This window comes from Scomber scombrus, chromosome 3 (assembly GCF_963691925.1).
Source record: "Scomber scombrus chromosome 3, fScoSco1.1, whole genome shotgun sequence".
NCBI lineage: Eukaryota > Metazoa > Chordata > Actinopteri > Scombriformes > Scombridae > Scomber > Scomber scombrus.
In genome coordinates this window covers 33,365,552-33,380,251 of record NC_084972.1, presented here as the reverse complement: position 1 = coordinate 33,380,251, position 14,700 = coordinate 33,365,552, and the positions used below count along the sequence as shown (strand labels likewise).

General features: G+C 43.6%; 1 protein-coding gene across 1 annotated transcript in view; it reads left to right on the top strand.

Moving 5' to 3' along the window:
- The window catches only part of LOC133976594 (dedicator of cytokinesis protein 3-like), a 162,181-nt gene that overhangs the window by 82,330 nt on the left and 65,151 nt on the right, over positions 1–14,700 (top strand). Inside the window, 3 exon segments of the mRNA XM_062414844.1 lie at positions 5,943–6,091; positions 8,747–8,831; positions 13,263–13,304. Of these exon segments, the coding sequence (XP_062270828.1) occupies positions 5,943–6,091; positions 8,747–8,831; positions 13,263–13,304 (276 nt within the window).

The window sequence follows — 14,700 nt, the reverse complement described above, 5'->3', positions numbered from 1 at the left end:
GTGAATTCTCCATTGACTTGTATAGAGACGGAAGTCCTTTTGACACCAAAACGGCCGCCCCCTGGTGGCCTTTTGATAGAATGCAGTTTTAAGTTACTGAGGCGTTGGCCTCATTTCAGAGGACCAGAACTCCCCGCCTGGTAAAAACTCAATAAAATGACATACTAAAAGTCCTAAAAAAAAAATGACAGTTGCTTTTAGCTTGGTTCAAAACTGTCCACCTGCTGCTGGTTGGTGTGAAATGCTCCCGATGTTCTCTGGAGCACACATGTTGGCAGTAATGCAGATCGAAGAAGACCTCTGGTTCCCTCCTGGCGAGCCGGCTGGTACACCTGCTCTGAGTCCAGTCGATCGACTCAGAAGAGGGTCAAAGGTCAAAGCACATCCACCTACCGACTGTGACGGCCAGATGTCCCCGAATAAATCCAAACTGCTCTGATTTTAAAGCTGTTTTATGGTCCTCGAAAAGACGAGTCGTGCGAGTAGAAAATCACAGATGGCTGCGATGCTTCCGCCGCCTGCTGCCTCAAACACAGTCATCACGCTTCTGATTGCAGGTGTGGAAACGCTGCAACACATCAGAAACCAACCGACAAAATAATCAGGCATAAAAAGCTCCAACAGTTTATATTCTTTAACCTTCCTGTCGTCCTCCCGTCTGTTTTGACTCTTCCTTCTTTCCTCCCTTCCTTCTTCCGTCTGTCCTTCCTTCCTCCCTCCCTCCTTCTTTCCTTCACTCCTTCCTTCCTTTCCTTCCTTCCGTCTGTCTTTCCTCCATCCCCCTTTCTTCCTTCCTACTGTCCTTCATTCCTCCCTCCCTTCTTGTTTCCTTCCCTCCTTCCTTCCTCCCTTCCTCTTTTCCTCTCTCCCTCCCTCCCTCCTTCCTTGTTTCCTCCCTCCCTCCTACCTTCCTTCCTTCCTTTCCCTCCTTCCTTCTTCCCTCATTTCCTTCCTTCTTCCTCCCTTCCTTCCTCCCTCCCCCCTTCCTTCCTTCTTCACTCTTTTCCTTCCTTCTTCCTCCTTTACTTCCTTCTTCCTCCCTTCTTCCCTTCTTCCTCCCTTCTTCCTTCCTTCCTCTCTTCCTTGCCTTGAGAACAACAGGAGGGTTAAAAGGTTCATAGAGGGCTACGTGTACCATAAATGTTCTGATACTTTCATTTGGCAGAACACACTCTGTTCCCGAGGGTCCCTCCTTAATCAAAGCGGCGCCGCAGGAGTCAGCAATAAAGCTCTGAGTGCTATAAAGTCCAAAACCCAGCAGACACAGCACTGAGATACAGGACACACACACTCCTTATTTACAACAGCAGCAGCCGGAGAGAGAGGAGCTGCACCCGGAGCACAAGGTTCACAAACACATTTACACCAGAGAGCTGCCCGACACTGGCTGCCTATTGTCAGCCAGCCGAGCCGCCGGGGGGGAAACTGTGAAGTATGTGCTTGGCTCATGTTCACCTCCGCCAGAAGAGGAGAGCTGGTGTGTCACTCTGCTTTAGAGCACAGACACAAAGGAAGAGAGGAAGCAGAGACAGCAGTGTGATGAAAGCTGATTATATTAATAAAGAGAAAACATCAGTGGGGAGTTTAACCCTCTTGTTGTCCTCGAGTCAAGGAAGGAAGGGAGGAAAGGAGGGAGGAAGAAGGAAGGAAAGGAGGGAAGGAGGGAGGAAGGAAGGATGGAAGGGAGGAAGAAGGAAGGAAAGGAAGGAGGTAGGAAGGAAGGAAGGAAGGAAGAAGGAAGGAAAGGAGGGAGGAAGGAGGGAAGGAAGGAAAGGAGGGAGGAAAGGAGGAAGGAAGGGAGGAAGAAGGAATGAAAGGAGGAAGGAAGGAAGGAAGGAAAGGAGGGAGGAAAGGAGGAAGGAAGGGAGGAAGAAGGAAGGAAGGAAGGAAAGGAGGGAGGAAGGAAGGGAGGAAGGAAAGGAGGGAGGAAGGATGGAAAGGAGGAAGGAAGGGAGGAAGAGGGAAGGAAAGGAGGGATGGAGGAAGGAAGGAAGGAAGGAAAGAAAGGAGGGAGGAAGAAGGAAGGAAAGGAGGGAAGGAAAGAAGGAGGGAGGGAGGGAGGAAAGAAGGAAGGGAGGAAAGAGAGAGGAAGGAAAGAAAGAGAGAAGGACGGATGGAGGAAGGACAGATTGAAGGAAGGAAAGAAGGAACAGTCAAAACAGACGGGGTCTATTTGACCCAGGAGGACGATAGGAAGGTTTAATGTCAGCAGCCGGACTGTAACAGCAGCTTCAGCAAACCTCAGAGTTTATTTAACTAATCTAGTCTCATTATTACAGTAATTTGTTCTTAAATGAACTGAGAGAAGATGCATGTCTTCTGTTCTGCTGACTCGCTGCAAACTGAGTGTTTTTTCCTACTTTATCTCAAACTAACTGACGCAGTGTAACACAGACATGCAGCAGAGGTAAATAATGAAGATATGCTACAGTATGTGTAGTCTGCTATGTTTAATGAAATAAATGGGAACAGATAGAGAGAGGTGGATGATCGGGTCAGTTGGGAGTAATAGTTAACCCTCCTGTTGTCCTCGAGTCAAGGAAGGAAGGGAGGAAGAAGGAAGGAAGATAGGGAGGAAGGAAGGGAGAAGGAAGGAAAAGAGGGAGCAAGGAAGGATGGGAGGGAGGAAGAAGGAAGGAAAAGAGGGAGAGGAAGGAAGGAAGGAGAAGAGAAGGAAGGAAGGAAAGAGGGAGGAGGGAAGGAAGGGAGGAAGAAGGAAGGAAAAGAGGGAGGAAGAAGGAAGGAAGGGAGGAAGGAAGGATGGAAGAAAGGAAGAAGGAAGGAAAAGAGGGAGGAAGGAAGGACGGGATGAAGAAGGAAGGAAAAGAGGGAGGAATGAAGGAAGGAAGGGAGGAAGGTGTGTGTGTGTGTGTGTGTGTGTGTGTGTGTTACATTGATGACATCATTTCCATACTCAGCTCTGATTGGACCTTTGTTTTCTGTTGTTTTCTGCTGTGCTGTGAACATTTTTTCTTCTTTTTTTAAGTTCCTGTAGTTCATCACAAACAGGTTGAAGATAATTGAGACTGCAGCGATCATCTGTATGCATGTAAGCTGGTAGGACAGTGAATCCATTAATCTTAACTTTGTTACACTGTGGGGTTCTTTACGGGCTCGTTCCTTGAATAAATTACCACAGAAAAGCCTTTTAGTACTCCTGTGAATGCCAAAAAAATGTCAGTTTACGCAGCTTCTTCATGAGCGGAACAACAGACGAACCTATTTATCACCAGGGCTCTTTTCACCTTTATTAGACCAATTAGTGAACTAATTAGTTACAAAGATTATCACCATACTTCTATTATTAATAAACAGCATTAAAGCATACGTTCTCTGCCCTTTAGATGATGTTTAAAAGCTCTGAAAGCTGTTCCTGCATCATTAATGATTACGTGTTCATGCTGAATTTTAATACGGACTCTGAATCAAAGCGTGTATCAAACAGCATTAGCTTCTGTGTCCACTGGGCATCTCCTTAAAAACAAATGCTAAACAGATGCTGAGGGGATCCGCAGTGCATGACTCCCGTTGTTGCTAAGCAACCCCCGAAAATCCATTTGAAATGTGGCCCCTCTTCAGCTAAAAGTTGTAGTATTTCTAAGTGCTGAAAGACACGATGAGCACTCAGCACTATCGGGAGGATGCAAGAGGGGTCTGGAAAGGAAATACTGAGAAATAGATGCCGCTGCTGTGAGAGGGGCTTCCCTGTGGACACATTACCTCACGGCTCTATTATATAAATGAGTGTTACAACAGGGGAGCAGACCTTTTAAAATCATACCATGTTTTAAATATTCTGTCATACACATAAATCTTTTCCTCGGCTGTTCTGCCAGGCCAACCCTGAAATGACAGTTTTTACAGGTATAAGGAGATAATGTGTGTAATAGTGAGTTTGTCCTGGTGCTTAGACGGCAGACAGCACCATGAAACCTTAAAAACGAGCAGAAAGCATCATATAAATGCCTGAAATGTGTTTTCATCCTCTGCCAGTACTCGTGGTTGAAAGTAGATCAGGAGGCTTGAGGTAGAAAGAGGACAATGATATTCCACAAACTTCACAGGCAGAATCAAACCCAGGATTGAGCCTGTTGGTGTCGACTTTAAGCTACTGATCCGCATCCACCATGTTAGAAAATGTGTTTAAAGATTAAGGAGTTTAAGGAGTCTTGACTGTTGAAGTGGAACTATCTATCCTCCCATCTAATCTCAATACGCTCTTTTTTGTGAGGGGCTTACGACCGACCCAGCATGCCACTGGGAGAGAAGAACAGCGGGGGAAAAGCTGCCGGTCGATACGAGAGCTGCTTTAACTGAATTCACCAAACTCTCTCTGTTTTTTTTTTTATCGTCTTTTTATTTAACTGAGTTTCCCCCAAAAAACAGCTCCACCTCCACTGCAGCCGCTGTTACATAACGGCTCAGAAGCACAGCGGCCCTCTGTACGCTGGAGACGTCTAAATATCTAAAATAGAGTCAGACTGAGATAACAGGAAGTGAATGTGTCATCAGGTGTTCACAGGCGTCCTGACCTCTGCAGCATATATCTCATGCACATGGTATGAGTATATTTACTTTATGTATCAGAGTGTGGGAGTGGGTATTTTTTTGTTTTTGTTATAGGCCTTAAAACCTCATAAGGCAGTGTGTGCATGTGTATGAACCTGTGTGTGTGTGTGTGTGTGTGTGTGTGTGTGTGTGTGTGTGTGTGTGTGTGTGTGTGTGTGTGTGTGTGTGTGTGTCCATAGCACCTGCTCCTTTGCACATAGTCATTTTTGCCGTCCTGCCAAGAACTGCATGGACATTTAACCCCGATGTCTGCTGCTGACGGCCTGTCTAGTAGATCACAGCGCTAATAATAGAACAAGCTATAGGGGGGGCGCGACATTTCGGGGACACAAATCGGACTTAACACCAGTCGATTGGGGACAAAAGTCATGTCCCTAACTGGTAAAATGCTGGGTGAAAGGTTAATTGTTTGTTGTATGCCTGAAAGAGGAAAGTAAGTAAGGAAAAGAAGAAGAAAAGAAAAAAAGGAGGAAGGAAGGAAAAGAATGGAAGGATAATATGTGTTTGTGTATGTGTATATATGTTGGGTTTTTTTTATTGTTTTTTCCCCCTATAATTTGTATTTTGCCGTAAACCACTGCCTATTTGTTTTGTTTCGCTATTTTAACATGTTGGAAATAAACTTAAATAAAAAAAGGTTAGGTTAAGGTTTAGGGTTAAGGATAGCCTCCAGGAAATGAATGCAAGTCTAAGGAAATACCCCAAAAGTGGCAGAGGTAAGACTGTGTGTGTGTGTGTGTGTGTGTGTGTGTGTGTGTGTGTGTGTGTGTGTGTGTGTGTGTGTGTGTGTGTGTGTGTGTGTGTGTGTGTGTGTGTGTGTGTGTGTGTGTGTGTGTGTGCTTTGGTCTCCTCTAGCATCAACCTATCAATGCTGCCTCAGCTTTAAGATAAACCTGAGAGCTGGAGGAGTCAGTGAGAGTTCAGCATACATTAGTCTTGAACCATTTTAAGGTTCATTAAACCTCTGATTAGGACAATAAGGAGAGTAAAGCCAGGAACCAAGCTGATTATAGTCTGTGTCTGGTGTCATGGTGGATTCTCCAAAACTGTGGTATGGAGGCACTGAACGGAGTCAGTCACCTCCCAGATGTTAAACATGTTATTTTGCTGCAACTTCTTAGATTGTGTGAGATGGTAGAACAGTGAATGCATTTAAACTGTGTTACACTGCGGCTCCTTCAGTACAATACCACAGGAAAGGCCAAACAATGACACCGTACCCCCGTTTTTCACAAGTTAAACATCAATCTAGTGTGCTGAACAACAGAAGAGCCTAACACCTCTTTCTCTCTCTCTCTCTCCCTCTCTCTCTCTCTCTCTCTCTCTCTCTCTCTCTCTCTCTCTCTCTCTCTCTCTCTCTCTCCCTCCATCAGAAACACAAAGTGGATCTGTTCTACAAGGTCCGTCACGTGATGATGGAGCTGATCGACCTGAGGCGGCAGCTCCTGTCGGGTCACCTGACACAAGACCAGAGCCGAGACGTCAAGAGACACATCACTGTCAGACTGGACTGGGGCAACGAGTAAGAAACACACACACACACACACACACACACACACACACACACACACACACACACCTACACACACACACACACCGATACACACATACTGGACATACACACATGAACAGATACACTGTATTTATACACACAGATACACACATACTGTACATATACACACAGATACACACACTGACACATTAATCAAGACACGAGGAGTCAGAGGAATGCAAAGTTGAGACTGAAAGTTGATTCTTAACTAATAGTGTCATTCAGTTCAGTTCAGTTCATTCATATCAAACATTAGAGTTAGTCCAGTTTTTATGTAACAGTAGATGTTCACATTTCCATTTTCCTTTTTGCACATAACATGCACACACACACACACACACACACACACACACGCACACACACACACACACACACACACACACACACACACACACAAAGGCAGATGGTCTATGGTAATTAATTAGTCTTTGGCACTCGTATCCCCTCTTATAGACGGACTCCTGATCATTAAGACCAACCTTGTTTCATAGAGATGACGTTTACACACGACAAACAGCAACAAAGCTTGAATGAAAAGTAATTCTGTTTTCTTTCAACATAACAAGAAAATGTTGCTCATTAACGTTTCTGGCAAGTCGCTCAAAATGTTACATACATAATAACATAATAACAACATACTGCTGATGTCAAATAGGTGTGTCTGGATTTAATGGGCGGGTCTGAAAAGTTAACCAATAGCACGGTTGCACACCAGAGCATAAACCCGCCCCTGCTGCTGTAGGAGTATAAATACATTCAGCGCACACTACTACTACTACTACAGTCTTCAGTTAGCCAGTTAGCTGAGTTAGCCGCCGAGCTAACCGTCGAGTTAGCCACCGAGCTAGCCGCAGAGTTAGCCGCCGAGCTAGCAGCTGAGTTAGCCACCGAGCTAGCCGCAGAGTTAGCCGCCGAGCTAGCAGCTGAGTTAGCAGCAGAAAGCTCTCAGGCCTAGCGTCCATGTTTCTGGTAGAGGTGGTGACTTTGATTGACAGGTGACACTTGGTAGGGGGCGGGGCTTCAGCGAACTCAAATCTGGCAGGGTGGTTAACAACACACTTTTCTGTGGTATGTCAAACTCAGAACACATATTTATTCTTACTTTACACAGACTTCAACCAAAGTGCTTTTGTCACTTTAAACTAATCACACCTAACATCAGTCAGAACTCCGGTCTATAAATGTAGAAAAAAACCTCCAAACATTACCTGTTAACATCCAGGCAGTGATTACATTACAAGATAATTGGAGTAATAATGTAGTCTTATATATATATATATTAAAAATGGAGGATTTGATACTAAAAAACAGAACGTGTATTGATACCTCGTTTTTTTTTTACCCTAAAGTATATTTTGCTGAAGAACGACACATATATCTATCTTTCATGTGGTGAATGTGCTGATGTTTTAAAACGAGCGCTACAGACTCCCCTGAAACCTACGCAGGGCAAATAAAAGTATGATTGAAGGCATGAAGGGATGAAGCAGTACACCGGAGGGTTGAACAGACTCAGGGGGAAGCTCGTTGAAAGACTGATAGAAAACAGATGAAATGGAGAGAAAGTGCCGGCTGACTCGGGATTGAGTTATTAATGCTGGAGAAATGAAAGGTGGGCGGCCCAGGACTCCATCACAGCTTACTTAAAGCTCCGCTCTGCTGTCTGTGGGGAGGAGAAGCAGACTGTGTGTGTGTGTGTGTGTGTGTGTGTGTGTGTGTGTGTCCATAGCACCTGCTCATAAGGATGAAGAGGATGATGAAGATGAACATGACAATTAGTGTTATTATGATTATAGCAGAAGTACTACCGATAGTTAATAGTATTCAGGGCAGCAGTAATATCACAGTGTCATAAATATTACCACATTACTGTTGCAGCTGTTATTGTTAAAGCTATACTTACCTTTGTTACAGTTTTACACATTTTTTTGTTTAGGTGAAAAAGCTTTTAATAAGGTAATGGCTCTAAAATGTTAGAGAGATCCACCAGGCATAAAAACTCATCATTATTCCATTCTCATAATATTCAGTGAAAACTCCGACCAATCATATCATTCGGTCCAAATGATATGATTGGCCGAGCGACCTGCCTGTTTTCCCCTTCCGCATTACGTAATCTCGTGCACCCATCCGGGTGGATCCACGGCATTATAATACATCCACGATCCACGGAGATAGCCGTAAACAGCCAGTAGCGACTAACAATGAGCGACAAAAGCGGGCCATGGCTTCCACCTCCCTTTATCTACCAGTAAATATTGTTTATCTGTGGCTTCACCAAATGTACTGTCCTTCTGTCAGGTGTCATACACAGATACACAGTTTAAATAAACAGGTTTTAAGAAGTGTGTGCACTGTCCCTTTAAGACCAAGGTGATGGTTGTTGATATTGAACAGAAAGTAATCGTCAGGGACAATATCGCTGGAGGCCACGGCTAAAATTACTTTATATATATATACTGTGTGTGTGTGTGTGTGTGTGTGTGTGTGTGTGTGTGTGTGTGTGTGTGTGTGTGTGTGTGTGTGTAACTGTATGCACATTGGCAGTAATATACAAGGTCTGAGTGAAGGTTATATACAGTGAAAGTGACTCACATTGCCCCCCCCCCCTTCTCTCTCTCTTAGACACATGGGTCTGGACTTGGTGCCCAGAAAGGAGTTTGACATGGTGGATGAAGACCAGATAAGCGTCTCAGATCTTTATAAGATGGTAAGACCTTTATGTTGTATTGTTATACATATACACTTGGTTAAGGACTGTTGGGGTCTGAGTTATACTAGCTGGGGGGGGGGGGGGGGGGGGGGGGGGGGGGGGGGATAATGCAGGGTCACATCACCAGTATGAGAGCAGTATACGATAAATACAATAACATCACAGCTGAAGAATAAGGTCTTTAAAACATGTTTAATAAGGATTTAAAGGTCCAATCAGAAAGGTGTACAATAGATAGAAGCAGAGGTGAAAGATGATTGGCTGAAATTAATCTAATTGAACTTTTAACTGTTTCCATGTTTCTCACCATGAGATAAAAGCACATAAAGTAATATTAACCCTCCTGTTGTCCTCGAGTCAAGGAAGGAAGGGAGGGAGGAAGGAAGGAAGGGAGGGAGGAAGGAAGGAGGGAGGGAGGGAGGGAAGGAAGGAAGGAAGGAAAGGAGGGAGGAAGGAAAGGACGGAGGAAGGAAGGGAGGAAAGGAAATAAGGAAGGGAGGAAGGAAAGGAAGGGAGGGAGGAAGGAAGGTAGGAGGGAGGGAGGGGGGGAAAGAAGGAAGGAGGGAGGGAGGGAGGAAGGAAGGAAGGAAGGAAGGAAGGAAGGAAGGAAGGAAGGAAGGAAGGAAAGAAGGAAGGGAGGACAGAGAGAAGAAGGAAAGAAAAAGAGAGAGAAGTAGGGAGGAAGGACAGACGAAAGGAAGGAAGGAAGGAAAGAAGGAACAGTCAAAACAGACGGGGTCAATTTGACCCGGGAGGACGACATGAAGGTTAAGTGATAAATGTTATTAGTCTGTCAGTATCAGAACATTTTCTATTATCAGCTTTTCATTGAACAGTGTTAATGGACCTGAAGTAATCAGGTCTGGAAATGATTTAAAATGAAAAGACAGAACAGGACCGATCAGGAAATTAAATAATTTAACCCTGAGAAAAAAAAGATTTAGAACATTTTGTGGATGAAACACTGTGATGCTGCTCAGCTTGGTGATCGTTGGTTGGATTTACAGCGACTGGTACAGATCAGCCTCACAACCTTCCTTCACATATTTTACAGGAGCATCATTTTAAACAGTGCTGTTAAATTATTTTACCTAATGCTCTTTGACTTCCTTGTTTGGTGATGTAAGGAGTAGATTTCCACTAAGGGAAGTCTGTTGGTGTGAATCAGCCCCCTGTTGGTGTGTTGTGATTCCTAAAGTGTGTTTCTCTCTCATGCTGCCTTGATTTTGTCCTGTTATTCACATCTCATTTTTTCCTTTGGTAATAACCTGCAAGTCTGATTTAGTAGCTTTAAAATCAACACGATGCTTGCTCTCCTTTTCACTTTTGACTTTTTGTGCAGTAAATATGTGGAAAAACCTACACGAACACTCTTGTTAGGTGTCAACTAAAACTATCTACATAGAGAATACCACTATATTGCATAGTGTAAGTAACTCATGATGAATGCTAACTGAGCTTCCATGTTTCTCAGCTGGGAGGTTCCCAGTATAACCACTGTCCTGTACTGGTAGCTACAGAGCATCTCTACTTCAGAAAAACCAGCATTGACACAAATCAGCTGATCTGAGGATCTCAACCAATGACTGTTGAATCTGTGCCCGCTTTATGACTCTGCAGCTGTTTGAGCTATTATGCTGCATTCAAGTTCCACCTAAAATATCAGAAATATAAGCTGTGAGTAGGGCTGGGCGATATGGACAAAATCAAATATCATATATTTATAAGGTGTATTTATATGATGGATGGATTATCTGTGGGTCAGCCTGTGTCATATTTCCAAGGCTTTATAAGAAATATTGAATGGAGAGAAGAAAATAAAGATGAAGGTTTGAGTTGCTGCAACGTGAGGAGTATTCTTGGTCCTTTAATGTCTTTTAGTAACACTTGATGTTCTGAGTCTTATATCATCATCACTGCTTTAAATAGCTGAGCCGTACCAATCAAACACTGTAGTCGTGGTGATTCCCCCCTTTGTTCGGTTGCCTAGAGACCGATCTGGAGACAGGATGAGAGAAAGCAGAAGAGAGAGGAGACAGAGAGATAAAGTGGTAAAGTTTGATAGATGGTAGGAAGGCACAAAAAGAGAAGAAAACATCAGAAACATCTTTAGAGTTTAATGATATCAGATATTATTTCAGACTTTAAAGAAGAGAAGAAAGACGATGATAAGAACAAAGTTAGAGAGACTGAGATATAAACTATAATTTGTTTATTTCCAGTAATGGAAGAGAGTATTTTCTTGTTGTGTTTCTTAACCTTTGTGTCGTCCTCCCGGGTCAAATTGACCCCGTCTGTTTTGACTGTTCCTTCTTTCCTCCCTTCCTTCCTTCCATCTGTCCTTCATCCCTTCTTCTCTCTTTATTTCCTTCCTCTCTCTTTCCTCCCTTCCTTCTTTCTGTCCTTCCTTCTTTCCTTCCCTCCCTCCTTCTCTCTTTCTTTCCTCCCCGTTCCTTCCTTCCTCCCTTCCTCTTTTCATCCCTCCCTCCTACCTTCCTTCTTTCCTCCGTCCTCCCTTCCTTCCTCCCTCCTTTCTTTCCTTCCTTCCTTCTTTCCTTCCTCCATCCCCCTTTCTTCCTTCCTACTGTCCTTCATTCCTCCCTCCCTCCTTCTTTCCTTCCTTCCTCTTTTCCTTTCTCCCTCCCTCCTTCCTTCTTTTCTCCCTCCCTCCTACCTTCCTTCCTTCTTTCCTCCATCCTTCCTTTTCTCCCTTCCTTCTTTCCTTTCCACCCTTCCTTCCTCCCTGCTTTCTTTCCTTTTTCCTTCCTCCCTCCCTTCCTTCCTTCCTCCCTCCCTTCCTTCCTTCCTCCCTCCCTTCCTTCCTTCCTCCCTTCCTTCCTCCTTTCCTTCCTCCCTCCCTCCCTCCCTCCCTCCCTCCCTCCCTTCTATCCTTGACTTGAGGACGACAGGAGGGTTAAATTGGACCAAGGATGAAGAAAGCACAAAATAAGATTAAATAAATTAGTTTGAAGTGCAGCCGCAGCATAAAATAAGGTCCAGTCAGTAATAGCAGACAGAATATCAGGCAGACGTTTATATATTTTTCTTCCACCATCCGAACACAGTGAAGCAGCACAACATTTCTGATTTTCACCTGGAAAAATTCAATGTTAAAAAAAAGAGAGAAGTGAGAAAGTAGCTGCTGCAGGATGATTTCTGCTCAGGTTGGAATAGTTGCAATTAGTCTCTCTCTCTTTCTCTTTCTCTCTTCCTGTCGTCCTCCCGGGTCAAATAGACCCCGTCTGTTTTGACTGTTCCTTCTTTCCATCTGTCCTTCCTCCCTCCTTCTCTCTTTCTTTCCTTCCTCTCTCTTTCCTCCCTTCCTTCTTTCCTTCCTCCACCCCCCTTTCTTCCTTCCTTCTTTCCTTCCCTCCCTCCTTCTCTTTCTTTCCTCCCCTTCCTTCCTTCTTTCCTTCCTCCCTCCCTCCTACCTTCCTTCCTTTCCTTCCTCCTTTCCTTTCTCCCTCCCTCCTTTCCTTCCCTCCTTCCTTCCTCCCTCCTTTCTTTCCTTCTTCCTTCCTCCCTCCTTTCCTTACTTCTTCCTCCCTTCCTTCCTTCTTCTTCCCTTATATCCTTCCTTCTTCCCTCCTTTCCTTCCTTCTTCCTTCGTCCCTCCCTCCTTCCTTCCTCCCTCCCTCCCTTCCTTCCTTCTTCTTCCCTTATATCCTTCCTTTTTCCCTCCTTTCCTTCCTTCTTCATTCCTCCCTCCCTCCTTCCTTCCTCCCTCCCTCCTTTCCATCCAAGTAGCTGCTGCAGGATGATGTTAATTTTCTGCTCAGGTTGGAATAGTTGCAACTCTCTCTCTCTCTGTCTGTCTGTCTCTCCCTCTCTCTCCCTCTCTCTCTCTCTCTCTCTCTCTGTCTCTCCCTCTCTCTCCCTCTCTCTCTCTCTCTCTCTCTCTCCTCACACATCCACTCGAGAGATTTAGAGGGACAAGTCGGAGTAATGAGTCTCTGGAGCGTTTAAGCATTTTCATCATCTGAGAATGAAGAGAACAGAATGGAATACAATAGAGAGAAGATGAGTGAATGGCAGAGCTGAAAGAGATCAGAGGGAAAAGGAGGGGAGAACAAGGAGAGGGAAGGGAAAATGAAGAGAGGAAAGGATGAGTAAACTAGGGGAGGAATAGAGGAAAGGAGGGGAAAACTATAGTAGGGGAAAACTAGGAGAGGAAATTAGGAGAAAACGGAGAGAAAAGACAGGAGACAAGGAGAGGAGAGAAGAGGAAAAAAAGGAGGAGAGAGGAGATGGAACAAGACGAAAAGAGAGGAAATGGGGAGAAGAAGCAAACAGAGAGAGGAGGGGAAACAATGAAAAGCGAGGGGGGGAGATTTGCGGAGAGGAAACAAGAGGAAGAGGAGACAGGATGAGAGAAAATGATGATTAACACCTGATGTAACATTTGTTTTGTGTGTTTGTCTCTTTCAGCATCTGTCCAGCAGACACAGCGTACAGCAGAGCACCACACAGGTAACGTTACATACTGTAGTAAACTATGAGTCACTCCCTTTGTGTGAAGTTCTGTATGTAGTTCATTTAAAGTAGGGGAGAACGGGGTTGGTAGTCACACTTTTTACTTTCCTTTGAATTCCTCATAAACCATAATCTGAATAAATTCCCTTTTAATTTGTAATGAAAGCCTAAAGTGTCAGCTAGGAATAGAGAGGTCTGACTCTCCTTCAGCTGATCCTGTTCTAAAGATATGAGCCGTCAAATATGTCTTTGTGCACTTGTGACATCCAACCACACGATGGGGATGGTTGACCCTGTGTTAATTTATTGGGGGAAAAAACATTTTTTATACTGTCTTAAAAAAATATTTAAAATGTTTAGTTTAATTGAAATACAACAATCTAATACATCTCCTGCACCAAGAGAACATAAACAGGAAAAATCATTCCGCTAAGTGCCTTTTTTGTCCTTATATGACAATATTGTTCATTTTCACCTCTCTGACTGCTCTGAGCTTCACATCTGGAGGAGTCTGGCTCTTGTTTGTCTTCTTGACAAAGTTCCTGCTCATTTTGCTCTCTAAAAAGAAAGAAAGAACTAGATGTATGACACCATATATGTATATACCAACATGTGACAACCAACCCCGAAGAGAATGTGACAAACATCCCCAACTGGGATTTTTTGCTACCAACCACATGTTTTGCTGTCTCTTCATATTTTTTAATAGTAATAATTGTTTTATTATAAACTCATTGTGTAAAAGAAGAGAAACACTGAAGAGTTGGATATTTACATTTTCACATGAATAACACTAAACGTCCTTTCACCTCAATGTAAAGCAGTTTACTCCGGAAATGATCTGAAGTAACATCTCACCTAAATTCTGAAACGTTCAGTACCAAAACCTTTTAACAACAGCGCCCTCTAGGGCCCGAGATCAACCAACCCCGTTCTCCCCTACTTTACCGAAGCAGTTTTGAGCCACTGTTACTTCATATTAACATTTTAATGATCTGATGTTGTGACGAGTTACTTTAAACTATACTGAAAGATAAGATAAGATCAGATATTCCTTTATTAGTCCCACAATGGGGAAATGTGCATTGTCACAGCAGCAAGTGGACAGTAATAGAATATAAGAGCAGCAATAAGAAACAAAATAGAAAACAATATCTAAATACAAAAAAATCTATTAGAACAATAATAGTAAGAAATATGTAGCAATATAGTCGTGACATTATTTACAAGAGTAACATTGGCATTGAGTGGTAATATACCAGATATTCTTATTGCACAGATTAAAGTGAACATAGTAGATATTGTAGGTCAGTTTCGATCAGATCTTTATTGTCCCACTAGAGGAAAATCTTTTAGAAGCAAGGAAGACAGTAAAAGACATTACAGGTGTTGA